The sequence below is a fragment of the Taudactylus pleione genome, unplaced genomic scaffold (genome assembly GCF_031769625.1).
Source record: "Taudactylus pleione unplaced genomic scaffold, aTauple2 ptg000751l, whole genome shotgun sequence".
Lineage (NCBI taxonomy): Eukaryota > Metazoa > Chordata > Amphibia > Anura > Myobatrachidae > Taudactylus > Taudactylus pleione.
The window spans coordinates 91,794-107,122 of record NW_028285153.1 but is presented as its reverse complement, the minus strand read 5'-3'; the positions used below and the strand labels follow the sequence as shown (position 1 = coordinate 107,122).

The window sequence follows — 15,329 nt, the reverse complement described above, 5'->3', positions numbered from 1 at the left end:
TCCATGGCGCGGCCTCTTACGGTTACAGCACCGGTACAGGAGCCGCCCTGGGCTTGTTTCGCTCAGGCGCTTACAGCCTTAGTGGGCCAGTTAGCTCCGCAGCCCGCGTTTACACCGATGGGTTTATCCCAGCAGTCAGTGGTGTCGTCACCCATGCAGGGTTTCCCACGACAATTGGTGGTACCCCACAGTCTCCCGGTTTCTCAGGAGCCAGCGTGGGTTAACTCCCTGACGAGTTCTGTACAGCACTTGTCGGATGTGTTGCAAGGGGAGTCTTTGATGCGGCCGCATAAACGGCCGGTGGCGTCTCTGTCGGCTCCTTATGAGGATGGGGAGATTCTGGATCCTTACGATCAGGAACCTCTCCATACTAAGGACGCTGATGCTAAGTCCAAAGTATATATTCCTGGACTTATTCGGGCGGTCCGCACAGCCTTGGTGATTGAGGACGAAGTTCCCCCAGCGGCTAAATCTAAGTATGCCTTTTTCAAGGATGTGAAGGGCGATGCCACAGTCTTTCCTCTTTCGGGTCAGTTGGTGGACCATTTAGAGGAGGCGTGGAAACAGCCTGGCAAAAGATACCAGCCGCAGAGACGCCTGGCGGTGGCTTATCCATTTGCGGATAATTATTTTGCTAAGTGGGAATCCCCTCCACAGGTGGATTCTCACGTGACCCGTCTTGTCCGTAGTGCCACATTGCCGATGCCATCCATGTCCTCCCTTAAGGATGCTACGGACCGCAAGGTGGAAATCTGCCTGAAGTCCGCTTATTCCCTTGCGGGGGGGGGGCAGCACGGCCGGCTATGGCCATTTGCTGGGTTGCCAGAGCGATGGAGCGCTGGGCGGATTCATTAGAGGCTTCTTTTGATTCCGACTGTCCGGCCGAACAGACGGAGTTGATTGGCAATCTCCGTGATTTGGCCACCTACATCAACGAGGCAGCCCTAGACATTAGTACTCTGGTGTCTAGGATTTCTTCAGCAGCGGTAGCTGCTCATCGCACCTTGTGGCTGCGATCCTGGAAGGCGGACGCAGATTACAAAAAGGGTCTGGAGGCGTTGCCATTTACCGGAGAAGTTCTCTTCGGATCTGGATAAGATTGTGGCCACGCTGGCGGCAGCCAAATCGGCTTGTCTCCCGTCGGCCGCTGCTCCTTCTGGTTCTGGACCATCGTCCTTTCGGTCATCTAGGGCCCAGGGCAGGCCCAAACCACAGTCGTTTCCTCGACAGGCTGGTCCTAAGAAATCGGCCAAGCCCCGGAAGCAGGCATGGAGTACCAGACGTCCGGCCCCCAAGCCAGATGACAAGCCTGCGGCCTGACGGTCCGGGCCTCCCTTTGGGGGATCCCAGGGTGGGAGGCCGCCTGCTACAGTTCGCCCAGTGTTGGTCGACCACTACGACAGACACTTGGGTTCTGGAGGTGATTTCCCACGGATACGCCCTCTCCTTCCGGCACAGACCCCCGGCTCGATTCTTCACCACGGGTCTACCATCAGACCGGAACAAGGCTACGGAGCTGCGGAAGGTATTGCACACTATGCTCCAGGCTGGAGTTATAGTGCCTGTTCCATTCTCCCAGAGGGGCCAGGGTTTCTATTCAAATCTATTTTTGGTCCAGAAACCCAATGGGTCATATCGTCCGATTCTCAACCTCAAAGCACTCAACAAGTCTTTGTGGGTGCCGAAGTTTTGGATGGAGACCCTACGGTCCATCATTCTGGCGCTGGAACCTGGGGACTACATGGTGTCATTGGACATACAGGACGCTTACCTGCATGTCCCTATTCTTTTGCGCCATCAACAGTTCCTCAGGTTTGCAATCCGCAGCGACCACTTCCAGTTTCGGGCGTTACCTTTTGGCCTGGCGACAGCACCACGTGTTTTCACCAAGGTGATGGCGGTCATGGCGGCTTCTCTGCGGCTGCAGGGAGTCCGCATGTTGCCGTATTTGTACGACCTGTTATTGGTGGCAGGATCTCCAGAGCTCCTGTTACGCCACTTGGACTTGACCATTGCACTGCTGCAACGGCATGGCTGGCTAATCAACTGGCAGAAGTCCACTCTAATCCCGTCTCGGAGGATTCTGCATCTTGGAGCCTTATTGGACTCGGGACAGCAAAGGATCTTCGTGACGGAGGACAAGATCTCTGCTTTACAGTCAAGGGTGCGCAGTTGTCTGCACAGCCGCCGGGTGTCCTTACACTCGGCGATGAGGTTACTGGGCTCCATGGTGTCGGTGTTCGACATGGTGGAATACGCCCAGTTTCACTCCAGACCTCTGCAGCACCTGATCCTGTCCAAGTGGAACGGGCTGCCTCAGTCTCTGAAGTCCCAGACGATTGTGCTCACCCCGGAGGTTCGCCTGTCCCTTGCGTGGTGGTTACAGACGACCCACCTCAACAAGGGATGTCCGTTCTGGGTTCCAAATTGGGTCCTGTTGACAACGGACGCCAGTCTTCGGGGCTGGGGAGCAGTTTCGGGTCCACACTTGTTCCAGGGCAGGTGGACGCCGACAGAAGCGGAGCTTCCAATAAATATCTTGGAACTCCGTGCGGTCTTCAATGCTCTCCAGCAGGCACAGCGGTTTCTCCAGGGTCACCCGGTGCAGGTCCAGTCGGACAACGCTACCACCGTGGCCTACATAAACAGGCAAGGAGGAACTCGCAGTCGGGCGGCTTTCGTAGAGGTCTCTCGGATCCTGGTTTGGGCGGAGCGCAATCTTCCGGCCATATCAGCGGTCTTCATCCCGGGAGTGCTAAATTGGGAGGCGGACTTTCTAAGTCGCCAGGACGTTCATCCGGGGGAATGGTCCCTGCACCCGGACGTTTTTCAACTACTGGTGGACAAGTGGGGTCTTCCAGAAATCGACCTCATGGCGTCCCGGCACAACAACAAGTTGCCGGTGTACGGGTCTCGCACAAGAGACGAAGGGGCGTCTCTGGTGGATGCTCTGTCCGCCCGGTGGACGTTCCGGTTCGCATACCTGTTCCCTCCGGTCTCCCTTCTTCCACGGGTAATCCGGAAATTCAAACAGGAAGGAGGGACGCTCCTGTTGATAGCTCCCGCGTGGCCCAGGCGGCACTGGTTCTGAGACCTTCAGGGTCTGTCCGTGGACAGTCCTCTGCGGTTGCCGCTACGACCGGACCTTCTGTCTCAGGGTCCTTGCCTTCACCCGGACCTGACTCGGCTGTCTTTGACGGCGTGGCTGTTGAGACGGCCATGCTGAGGTCCCGGGGGTTTTCCAGCTCTGTGGTGCGTACCATGTTACGAGCTCGGAAACCGTCTTCCGCGAGGATATACCATCGCGTGTGGCATACGTTCTTCCAGTGGTGTCGACCGAGAGGTTATGCACCGCGGGAGTTTCGTCTGTCTCGGATTCTCGCCTTCCTGCAAGCGGGACTAGATCATGGGCGCACCTTTATGCAGGGTGTTCTCCGCATTCAGCCGCCCTTTGTTCCACCTGTGGCGCCTTGGGATTTGGCTGTGGTCCTGAGGGCTCTCCAAGGACCGCCGTTTGAACCACTGGGCTCAGTGGATCTTAAATGGCTAACAGCTAAGACTGTTTTCCTTCTGGCCATTGCTTCGGCCAGACGTGTTTCTGAGTTAGGGGCTCTTTCTTGTAGACCCCCTTTCTTGGTTTTTCATGGGAACAGGGCAGTGCTCCGCACTCGGCCCGAGTTTCTTCCCAAAGTTGTTTCCCAGTTTCATTTTAATGAGGAAATAGTTGTTTCGGCCTTTAACTCACCGGGTCTTTCCGTGGGTGAGGCCTCTTTGGATGTTGTGCGGGCCTTAAGGACTTATGTTGACCGCACTTCTTCGTTTAGGAAGTCGGACGCTTTGTTTGTCCTCTATGGCTTCCGTAAAAAGGGTTGGCCTGCTTCAAAGCAAACTTTGGCAGCCTGGATCCATATGGCTATTTCTGAAGCTTATCTTCATGAAGGCCTACCGGTCCCTCCTTTTCTGAAGGCTCATTCCACTAGGTCTGTGGGTCCTTCGTGGGCAGCTCGATGTGGTGCCTCGGCAGTTCAGATCTGCAAGGCTGCTACGTGGTCCTCTGTCCATACCTTCGTGAGGTATTACAGGTTTGACACCTTCGCCTCTCAGGATGCTTCCTTCGGGCGGCGGATTCTCCTTTCTGCACAGGAGCGTCCCCACCCTTAAAGGATACTGCTTTGGGACATCCCCAAGGTATCCTGTGGATACCCTATGGACCCTGAAGTAGAAAATATGAGATATGGTAAGAACTTACCCTTGTTATCTCTATTTCTACGAAGTCCATAGGGTTCCACAGGACTCCCGCCCTGTCGCACCTGTGCTGCAGATGGGCTTTGCTCTGGTCACCGGTTTTCCGTCTCCCTCTGGTGAGAATGTGATTCTTGTATGTGTCCAGATCTTTTTTCTCTCTCTTCCTTCTCCTCCTCCGGCCTATGGCTTGATAACTAACTGAGGTGCCTTGGCTCGGGGGCGGGGTATAGGAGGGGGACCCTAGTGCATCCTTGGAGGCTGAAAAGCTTAACTCTATGGTGCCCAGCGACTGACGTCACACCTATACCCCAAGGTATCCTGTGGAACCCTATGGACTTCGTAGAAATAGAGATAACAAGGGTAAGTTCTTACCATATCTCATATTTTTATTTTGCTGAAAGAAATATATTTCTAGAGTAAACTCTGCATGAATAAGCAAGACTCTCTGAAGTTGCTCTGTAAGTAGCCAAGTTGGACTGGAACGTCTGCATTTACTCCTCAAAACTTGCTTGAAGACAAATAATCTCCATGGTGCTAATGTAATTGGTTGTGACATTCAGCCACTGCGGGAACTCCTGCGAGTCTTCCTGTAAATCATTGTACAGGCAAAACCAGATCCTGGCCTCGGGACCAACACAAAACTGATTAACAAAGCCTCCGTTTTGGGGAACTGCCCCTGTCACTCAGACTGCAGCGTTTATGGCACTACAACCCCGCGTCACAGTGACATCACAGCACATGCGCAGTCCACCCATCATTAGACCTGTACGCAAACCATCGGGCCCTTAGTAACCTTATTGTACAGCGCTACAGTATATTTTGTGAACAGGGACTTCCCACCATAGATAAAGATATATCATAGAGAGATAGATACATATATATGAGATAGATAGATATGAGATATATGATAGATAGATATGGATATGAGATATATAGATAGGAGATAGATAGATAGGAGATAGATAGATAGGAGATAGATAGATAGGAGATAGATAGATAGGAGATAGATAGATAGGAGATAGATAGATAGGAGATAGATAGGAGATAGATAGGAGATAGATAGGAGATAGATAGGAGATAGATATGAGATAGATGGATGAATATGAGATAAATGGATGGATATGAGATAAATGGATATATATGAGATAGATGGATGGATATGAGATAGATGGATGGATATGAGATAGATGGATTGATATGAGATAGATGGATATGAGATGGATAGATGGATATGAGATAGATGGATGGACATGAGATGGATGGATGGACATGAGATGGATGGATGGACATGAGATGGATGGATGGACATGAGATGGATGGATGGACATGAGATGGATGGATGGACATGAGATGGATGGATGGACATGAGATGGATGGATGGACATGAGATGGATGGATGGACATGAGATGGATGGATGGACATGAGATGGATGGATGGACATGAGATGGATGGATGGACATGAGATGGATGGATGGACATGAGATGGATGGATGGACATGAGATGGATTGATGGATATGAGATAGATGGATAGATATGAGATGATAGATATGAGATATAGATATGATATATAGATGGATAGATATGAGATAGATGGATAGACATGAGATAGATGGATAGACATGAGATAAATGGATATATATGAGATAGATGGATGGATATGAGATAGATGGATGGATATGAGATAGATAGATGGATGGATATGAGATAGATAGATGGATGGATATGAGATGGATGGATGGATATGAGATGGATGGATGGATATGAGATAGATGGATATGAGATAGATGGATATGAGATAAATGGATGGATATGAGATAAATGGATGGATATGAGATAAATGGATGGATATGAGATAAATGGATGGATATGAGATAAATGGATGGATATGAGATAGATGGATGGATATGAGATAGATGGATGGATATGAGATAGATGGATGGATATGAGATAGATGGATTGATATGAGATAGATGGATATGAGATAGATGGATGGATATGAGATGGATAGATGGATATGAGATAGATGGATGGATATGAGATAGATAGATGGATGGATATGAGATAGATAGATGGATGGATATGAGATGGATGGATGGATATGAGATGGATGGATGGATATGAGATGGATGGATGGATATGAGATAGATGGATAGATATGAGATAGATGGATATGAGATAGATGGATGGATATGAGATAGATGGATGGATATGAGATAGATGGATGGATATGAGATGGATAGATCTATATGAGATGATAGATATGAGATATAGATGGATAGATATGAGATAGATAGATGTGTGTAGATAGATAGATGTGTGTAGATAGATAGATGTGTGTAGATAGATAGATGTGTGTAGATAGATAGATGTGTGTAGATAGATAGATATGAGATAGATGGATGGATATGAGATATATAGATATATATGAGATAGATAGATGTGTATAGATAGATATGAGATAGATGAATAGATATGAGATAGATAGATGTGTGTAGATAGATAGATGTGTGTAGATAGATAGATATGAGATAGATAGATAAATAGATAGATGTGTGTAGATAGATATGAGATATATGGATGGATATGAGATAGATAGATAGATGTGTGTAGATTGATATGAGATAGATGGATGGATATGAGATAGATGTGTGTCGATATTGGTGCCATTAATATTTTGGTCCTCCTCAGGCTCTTAGATGTAAAATCCTAATAAAACACAAGAAGATTGAGCCCCCTCTGGACGCCCCACTGAGCCCTCCTGCCCCCAGCATGCTGGGACAGATGTGGGAACCCGTAGAGGAGAAGGCAGGTGATGAATCTGGAGATGAGGAACCACCCAAGAAGCTTCTGACTTTGAAGCTGAACGTCCTGAGGAAAGAGAGAGAGACAAAGCGTAGACAGAAGGTAGGAGGGATGTACTGTACCGTATCTGCTTATTCTATAGTGCTGCTGCCAGGGGTGGATTCAGCATATACTGTAGTATATCATATTTTATGTGCTGATTTGTTTGTTTTCTGTTGTAATCATGTAATGTTTTCTGTGTGGTGAGACCCTGGAGGCTGATGGCTAAGGGCTGCAGAAGCTGGAAGGCAGCTTTTTCCCAGTGTTCCTACATTCCATCCGCAAAGACAAATGTGCAGCAGGACGTGAGGGGAATTGTGTATGGTTGTGTATGGTTGTTGTTAGGGGTCGGTGTGGCCTGGGGCCGACCACACGTGATTAAAATGGCTGCCATGACACTGAAGGGATTAACCCTCATGCCACTGCACCATTTTTAAAAGGACCTTTAGGCGCAGTGCGCCATGTACTGCGACTGTATATGTAATGTGTTTGAACATGTCACTCAATGTGCTGTGCGCAGATGTGGAAATGTACTTATAAATGTATAGCCTATAAGGAATGTATAAGTGATTCTGTATTAGACGGCTGTAACATGTAAGTCACATGGTTATGAGACATTCTCACCTCCTAGTGACATGTTACTTATCCTGACGTAGTGACCAAACCTTCGGTTACAGCACTGTCAGTGACATGTAATGCAGAGGTCTCCGGTGTGTCTCTATGTACAATACCCAGCAGGTTTGGGGAAAGCAATTTGTTTGTGTGTAAGAAGCTTCTATTTTCTGTAAGAACTATTAAGACTCAGAAACCCAAACCGGTTTAGTCATAGACATGTGACAGGACGAATGCTATAGGAATTTGCATTATATTTACCTTTCAGAAACAGTATATGTAACTCAGATTGTGCTTTAGGCACAGTAACTGTTTTTGGGTGGTGAAGAGGAAATTAGGTTATTATCTGTAAGATGTCATTATTTATGATTTGTGAGAGAGCCTGATTGGCTGAGAGGAACCCAGGACCGACTTTCCCCCTGTGGTAATGTGTATTGTAGTGGCATAAAAGGAGACTTCGTGCCAGGTAACATTGTGCAACCCTGTATATCCTTTGTGGAGAAGAATTGCTGATAAGATTCCTGTACGCTGATTATTCCCCTTCAACTTGAAGGTCGAGTCTTTTTCAAGACTTTGAGCAATAAACATCTTTGCCTGACTACGATTGCATCTCGATCCTGCGACCAACAGAATTGCGCCAAACGCTATTCCGTTCTCCGGCTGTTCTGGGTGGAGCTCCACGTCTCTGTTCAAACCTTCTGCCAGCAACCGTGCAGACCTGGTCCATTGTGAGGGATCAGGTGGGAACAGCCGACACCAATCAGGGGGTGTGGCCGCAGCTAGTCAACGCATACGCAGCAGAAGCGGCTCCAGGTGCCGAGGTAGGAGCCTGGGTGTTTGTAAGTGGTTCCGAGTGCTGATAGGAGGAGCTCAGTGGTGGCAGCAACATACACGCCCATTTCGCAGTGGGCGGAGTCAGTGCCAGGTGGTCACTGACGGTAAGCGGGAACCCCTGGTAACCAAGATCCAGTGGGGTTCGAAACCCCAATCTGTGATCGGGAGTCAGCTAGAGGCCATCCGGTCACAGTCAGACTGGGCCACATGGGAACGGGTTGTTACACCTCCATGAGAGGACACATGACTGCCGCCATTACAGCTGCTGTCTCTGCCGCTCCCTGGAGGAAGTTCTCTCTACTCCAGACCTCAGCGCACACGGGGGCAGGAGACTCCGCAGGACTTGTGGGGATGCCGGCCGCCCACTAGGGAACCAATCAACCGAGTGCAGAGCAAGGAGACCCCAGTATAGGGGTGGAGCCAATCGGATTGAAGATCCAGAGTGCATTCACCAGGGCGGACACTGCAGCCTACAGGTAAGCGGATAGTGCGGGACACCGCCACGACACACACAGGGACATCCAAGACCCTGACGGCCACCTTCAGGGTGAGGGAGACGTATTGTGTGCCCACCAGACGGGAGGTTCATCTTACACACCCTATTCCATCTACTAAAGGAACAAATGTGGAAGAATTTTATTTCACCTGCTATTTTCTTTTTTTATTTCATATTCATAGGCGAAACTGAGGGGTGGTCCGGGGGCTTCACCGGACCACCTTTAGCCTCCGTCGTCGATTTGTAATGTTTTTTTAACATAATTAGGTCAGGAATGCGTTATCTCTGCAGCATAGCCTGCGCCTGGCCGGGAGGACCTTCTAGTTCCCCAGTTCCGCCTCCCCAGCGCAGGCACCAATAGGATGCCGGGCCGTGCGCGTTTGCGTTGTTGTGAGGAGCGGCTGTGCTGCTGTGAGTAACGGCCCGGAGGAAGACGCCGCCTCACCCGCTGAGTGAGACATCAGACACCCGGTGACCCAGCCTCAGCAGCCTCCTCTCCTGTTCTTACAGGTAATGCAGGTTTTCTGGCTGCAGGTTGGAGAAGGGAGGGGTGAGGGGCGTATGTATGTAGTCTGACTCTGTAGCCACTACCCGATTAAACACAGCAATTGAACAATATTGACATTGTTACCGTTTGTTAATTGGGCACAAATCGGGCAGCTTAATGTCAATGTGCGCTCCCACTGGTCGTTTTTCACATCTATCATCGCCTGAACATGCCGGTCAGTCTGCCGATAACGACATATTACCCATGTTCGGGGATGAGGGGGGGTGAATGACTGATCGCTCAGTGTAGGCACAGCACAGACTGTGAAATGACTGTACGATTACAATGTCGTAGACGCGCAGTCATAGTCTGCTACTGGATGTGCCCTTTAGTCTGTAAACTGCAGGGAGGAAACTTCTATTATTATTATTTTCTACTTAAGGGTCCATAGGGTATCCACAGGATACCTTGGGGTATAGGTGTGACTTCAGTCGCAGGGCACCAAAGAATTAAGCTTTCAGCCTCCCAGGATGCACTAGGTCCCCCTCCTATACCCCGCCCCCGGGCCAAGGCACCTCAGTTTAGTTTGGTGCCCGGCCGGAGTCGGGTGCACCTGTTGGAGTGGGGGCTAGAAGAGCCCCTGAAGCTTTTTCTTCATGCAGCTGTGGCTGCACATCTGGATGAACAGCATGGACAGTCAGTCCTGACGTCCATGCTGTCTTCCCTACACCCCGCCGGTACCAGAACGCCGGTACTGATCCGGGGATGCTGGTGGGCGTCTGGGGTCACAGCTAGCGGTGACCCCAGATGCTCCGGACCATGGCCGGATTCAAGGGGGACAGAGGTAAGGGGTCCCGCGGTGGGTCCCCGCTGATCACATGGTCCTAAGTCCCCAGGCAGGGGGCTCCCTGGGGACTGGCTGCAGCGTGGAGCCAGGCGACCAACCTGCGCTTCCACTACCCCCTGGGACAGCGGACCGCAGCAGAGCGGTAGCGCTGCGGCGTCCCAGGGGTTAAATGCATGCCAGGGGAGCGCGCCTTCCCTGTCTCACAGCCGGCGCCTCCCCCGCTGCACACAGCCCTCTCTGCATGCTGCCGACTGGTCCTGTGTCAGCGCTCCTCCCCCAGGCCAGCTTCTCTCTGCTCCTCGGCGGCCATCTTCTCTGCAACGCATGGTGAACGCTGCTGGAAGTCTGGAAGGAAGCATCGTGGTCTGGGTCCCCCCGCATACCTCTCCTCCGCTGTGGCTCAGGTCTGTGTATGCAGCGCTGTGTCCTACCAGGCCCTGTGTCTGTGTAGTTGAGTGATCAGCGCTGTTAGTGCAGGAATTGTTATTTCTCTGCATTGTATGTGACTGTGCTAGCGCTGCCTGTAACTTTTCTTCTCTAAACTGTCAGCTTTATTACTGTTCCTGTTCTTTCTGCTAAAGCCCTTGCGGTGCGGTGCTGCAGGGTGGTCTCTCGCCTATTTAATACTTAATTGGTGAGAGAGGTCACATACGTGGTGCCATCATGTCTGAAAGTGATTTTCCCCTCCGGCTACAGTGTACCACGTGCAAATTACCGTTAGCGGAGGGGGAGGGTAGCGCGGAGGGCCTTTGCCGGCAGTGTTTGTCCATGGCGCGGCCTATTACGGTTACAGCACCGGTACAGGAGCCGCCCTGGGCTTGTTTTGCTCAGGCGTTAACCGCTTTAGTGGGCCAGTTAGCTCCGCAGCCCGCGTTTACTCCGATGGGTTTGTCCCAGCAGTCTGTGGTGTCGTCACCCATGCAGGGGTTCCCACGACAATTGGTGGTACCCCACAGTCTCCCTATTTCCCCGCTCCCGGGTTCTCAGGAGCCAGCGTGGGTTAACTCCCTGACGAGTTCTGTACAGCACTTGTCGGATGTGTTGCAAGGGGAGTCTGTGATGCGGCCTCATAAAAGGCCGGTGGCGTCTCTGTCCGCTCCTTATGAGGATGACGAAGGGACGTCTGATGATGGGGAGATTCTGGATCCTTACGATCAGGAACCTCTCCATACTAAGGACGCTGATGCTAAGTCCAAAGTATATATTCCTGGACTTATTCGGGCGGTCCGCACAGCCTTGGTGATTGAGGACGAAGTTCCCCCAGCGGCTAAATCTAAGTATGCCTTTTTCAAGGATGTGAAGGGCGATGCCACAGTCTTTCCTCTTTCGGGTCAGTTGGTGGACCATTTAGAGGAGGCGTGGAAACAACCTGGCAAAAGATACCAGCCGCAGAGACGCCTGGCGGTGGCTTATCCGTTCGCGGATAATTATTTTGCTAAGTGGGAATCCCCTCCACAGGTGGATTCTCATGTGACCCGTCTTGTCCGTAGTGCCACATTGCCGATGCCATCCATGTCCTCCCTTAAGGATGCTACGGACCGCAAGGTAGAAATCTGCCTGAAGTCCGCTTATTCCCTTGCAGGGGGGGCAGCACGGCCGGCTATGGCCATTTGCTGGGTTGCCAGAGCGATGGAGCGCTGGGCGGATTCATTAGAGGCTTCTTTTGAATCCGACTGTCCGGCCGAACAGGCGGAGTTGATTGGCAATCTCCGTGATTCGGCCACCTACATCAACGAGGCGGCTCTAGACATTAGTACTCTGGTGTCTAGAATTTCTTCAGCAGCGGTAGCTGCTCGTCGCACCTTGTGGCTGCGATCCTGGAAGGCGGACGCAGATTCCAAGAAAGGTCTGGAAGCGTTGCCGTTTACCGGAGAAGTTCTCTTCGGTCCGGATCTGGATAAGATTGTGGCCACGCTGGCGGCAGCCAAATCTGCTTGTCTCCCGTCGGCCGCTGCTCCTTCTGGTTCTGGACCATCGTCCTTTCGGTCATCTAGGGCCCAGGGCAGGCCCAAACCACAGTCGTTTCCTCGACAGGCTGGCCCTAAGAAATCGGTCAAGCCCCGGAAACAGGCATGGAGTACCAGACGTCCGGCCCCCAAGCCAGATGACAAGCCTGCGGCCTGACGGTCCGGGTCTCCCCTTGGGGGATCCCAGGGTGGGAGGCCGCCTGCTGCAGTTCTCCCGGTGTTGGTCGTTCACTACGACAGACACTTGGGTTCTGGAGGTGGTCTCCCACGGGTACGCCCTCTCCTTCCGGCACAGACCCCCGGCTCGATTCTTCACCACGGGTCTACCATCAGACCGGAACAAGGCTACGGAGCTGCGGAAGGTATTGCACACTATGCTCCAGGCTGGAGTTATAGTGCCTGTTCCATTCTCCCAGAGGGGCCAGGGTTTCTATTCAAATCTATTTTTGGTCCAGAAACCCAATGGGTCATATCGTCCGATTCTCAACCTCAAAGCACTCAACAAGTCTTTGCGGGTCCCGAAGTTTCGGATGGAGACCCTACGGTCCATCATTCTGGCGCTGGAACCTGGGGACTACATGGTGTCATTGGACATACAGGACGCTTACCTGCATGTCCCTATTCTTTTGCGCCATCAAGAGTTCCTTCGGTTTGCAATCCGCAGCGACCACTTCCAGTTTCGGGCGTTACCTTTTGGCCTGGCGACAGCACCACGTGTTTTCGCCAAGGTGATGGCGGTCATGGCGGCTTCTCTGCGGCTGCAAGGAGTCCGCATGTTGCCGTACTTGGACGACCTGTTATTGGTGGCAGGATCTCCAGAGCTCCTGTTACACCACTTGGACCTGACCATTGCACTGCTGCAACGGCACGGCTGGCTAATCAACTGGCAGAAGTCCACTCTAATCCCGTCTCGGAGGATTCTGCATCTTGGAGCCTTATTGGACTCGGGACAGCAAAGGATCTTCGTGACGGAGGACAAGATCTCTGCTTTACAGTCAAGGGTGCGCAGTTGTCTGCACAGCCGCCGGGTGTCCTTACACTCGGCGATGAGGTTACTGGGCTCCATGGTGTCGGTGTTCGACATGGTGGAATACGCCCTGTTTCACTCCAGACCTCTGCAGCACCTGATCCTGTCCAAGTGGAACGGGCTGCCTCAGTCTCTGAAGTTCCAGACGATTGTGCTCACCCCGGAGGTTCGCCTGTCCCTTGCGTGGTGGTTAAAGACGACCCACCTCAACAAGGGACGTCCGTTCTGGGTTCCAAATTGGGTCCTGTTGACAACGGACGCCAGTCTTCGGGGCTGGGGAGCAGTTTCGGGTCCACACTTGTTCCAGGGCAGGTGGACGCCGACAGTAGCGGAGCTTCCAATAAATATCTTGGAACTCCGTGCGGTCTTCAATGCTCTCCTGCAGGCACAGCGGTTTCTCCAGGGTCACCCGGTGCAGGTCCAGTCGGACAATGCTACCACCGTGGCCTACATAAACAGGCAAGGAGGAACTCGCAGTCGGGCGGCTCTCGTAGAGGTCTCTCGGATCCTGGTTTGGGCGGAGCGCAATCTTCCGGCCATATCAGCGGTCTTCATCCCGGGAGTGCTAAATTGGGAGGCGGACTTTCTAAGTCGCCAGGACGTTCTTCCAGGGGAATGGTCCCTGCACCCGGACGTTTTTCAACTACTGGTGGACAGGTGGGGTCTTCCAGAAATCGACCTCATGGCGTCCCGGCACAACAACAAGTTGCCGGTGTACGGGTCTCGCACAAGAGACGAAGGGGCGTCTCTGGTGGATGCTCTGTCCGTCCGGTGGACGTTCAGGTTCGCATACCTGTTCCCTCCGGTCTCCCTTCTTCCACGGGTAATCCGGAAATTCAAACAGGAAGGAGGGACGCTCCTGTTGATAGCTCCCGCGTGGCCCAGACGGCACTGGTTCTCAGACCTTCAGGGTCTGTCCGTGGACAGTCCTCTGCGGTTGCCGCTACGACCGGACCTTCTGTCTCAGGGTCCTTGTCTTCACCCGGACCTGACTCGGCTGTCTTTGGCGGCGTGGCTGTTGAGACGGCCATGCTGAGGTCCCGGGGGTTTTCCAGCTCTGTGGTGCGTACCATGTTACGAGCTCGGAAACCGTCTTCCGCGAGGATATACCATCGCGTGTGGCATACGTTCTTCCAGTGGTGTCGACCGAGAGGTTATGCATCGCGGGAGTTTCGTCTGTCTCGGATTCTCGCCTTCCTGCAAGCGGGACTAGATCATGGGCTTCGCCTTGCTTCTTTGAAGGTACAGGTTTCGGCCCTATCTGTCTGGTTTCACCGTAGGATTGCTACAATCCCGGATGTGCGCACCTTTATGCAAGGTGTTCTCCGTATTCAGCCGCCCTTTGTTCCACCTGTGGCGCCTTGGGATTTGGCTGTGGTCCTGAGGGCTCTCCAAGGACCGCCGTTTGAACCACTGGGCTCAGTGGATATTAAATGGCTAACAGCTAAGACTGTTTTCCTTCTGGCCGTTGCTTCGGCCAGACGTGTTTCTGAGTTAGGGGCTCTTTCTTGTAGACCCCCTTTCTTGGTTTTTCATGGGAACAGGGCAGTGCTCCGCACTCGGCCCGAGTTTCTTCCCAAAGTTGTTTCCCAGTTTCATGTTAACGAGGAAATAGTTGTTCCGGCCTTTAACTCACCGGGTCTTTCCGTGGGTGAGGCCTCTTTGGATGTTGTGCGGGCCTTAAGGACTTATGTTGACCGCACTTCTTCGTTTAGGAAGTCGGACGCTTTGTTGTTCTCTATGGCTTCTGTAAAAAGGGTTGGCCTGCTTCAAAGCAAACTTTGGCAGCCTGGATCCGTATGGCTATTTCTGAAGCTTATCTTCATGAAGGCCTACCGGTCCCTCCTTCTCTGAAGGCTCATTCCACTAGGTCTGTGGGTCCTTCGTGGGCAGCTCGACGTGGTGCCTCGGCAGTTCAGATCTGCAAGGCTGCTACGTGGTCTTCTGTCCATACCTTCGTGAGGTATTACA

The 15,329-nt window shown here is 52.0% G+C and overlaps 1 protein-coding gene across 1 annotated transcript in view; it reads left to right on the top strand.

The window, feature by feature from the left end:
• The window catches only part of PLCZ1 (phospholipase C zeta 1), a 253,049-nt gene that overhangs the window by 161,131 nt on the left and 76,589 nt on the right, over positions 1-15,329 (top strand). Inside the window, exon 4 of the mRNA XM_088457285.1 lies at positions 6,936-7,151. Within this exon, the coding sequence (XP_088313411.1) occupies positions 6,936-7,151 (216 nt within the window). The remainder of the gene's footprint in view (positions 1-6,935; positions 7,152-15,329) is intronic.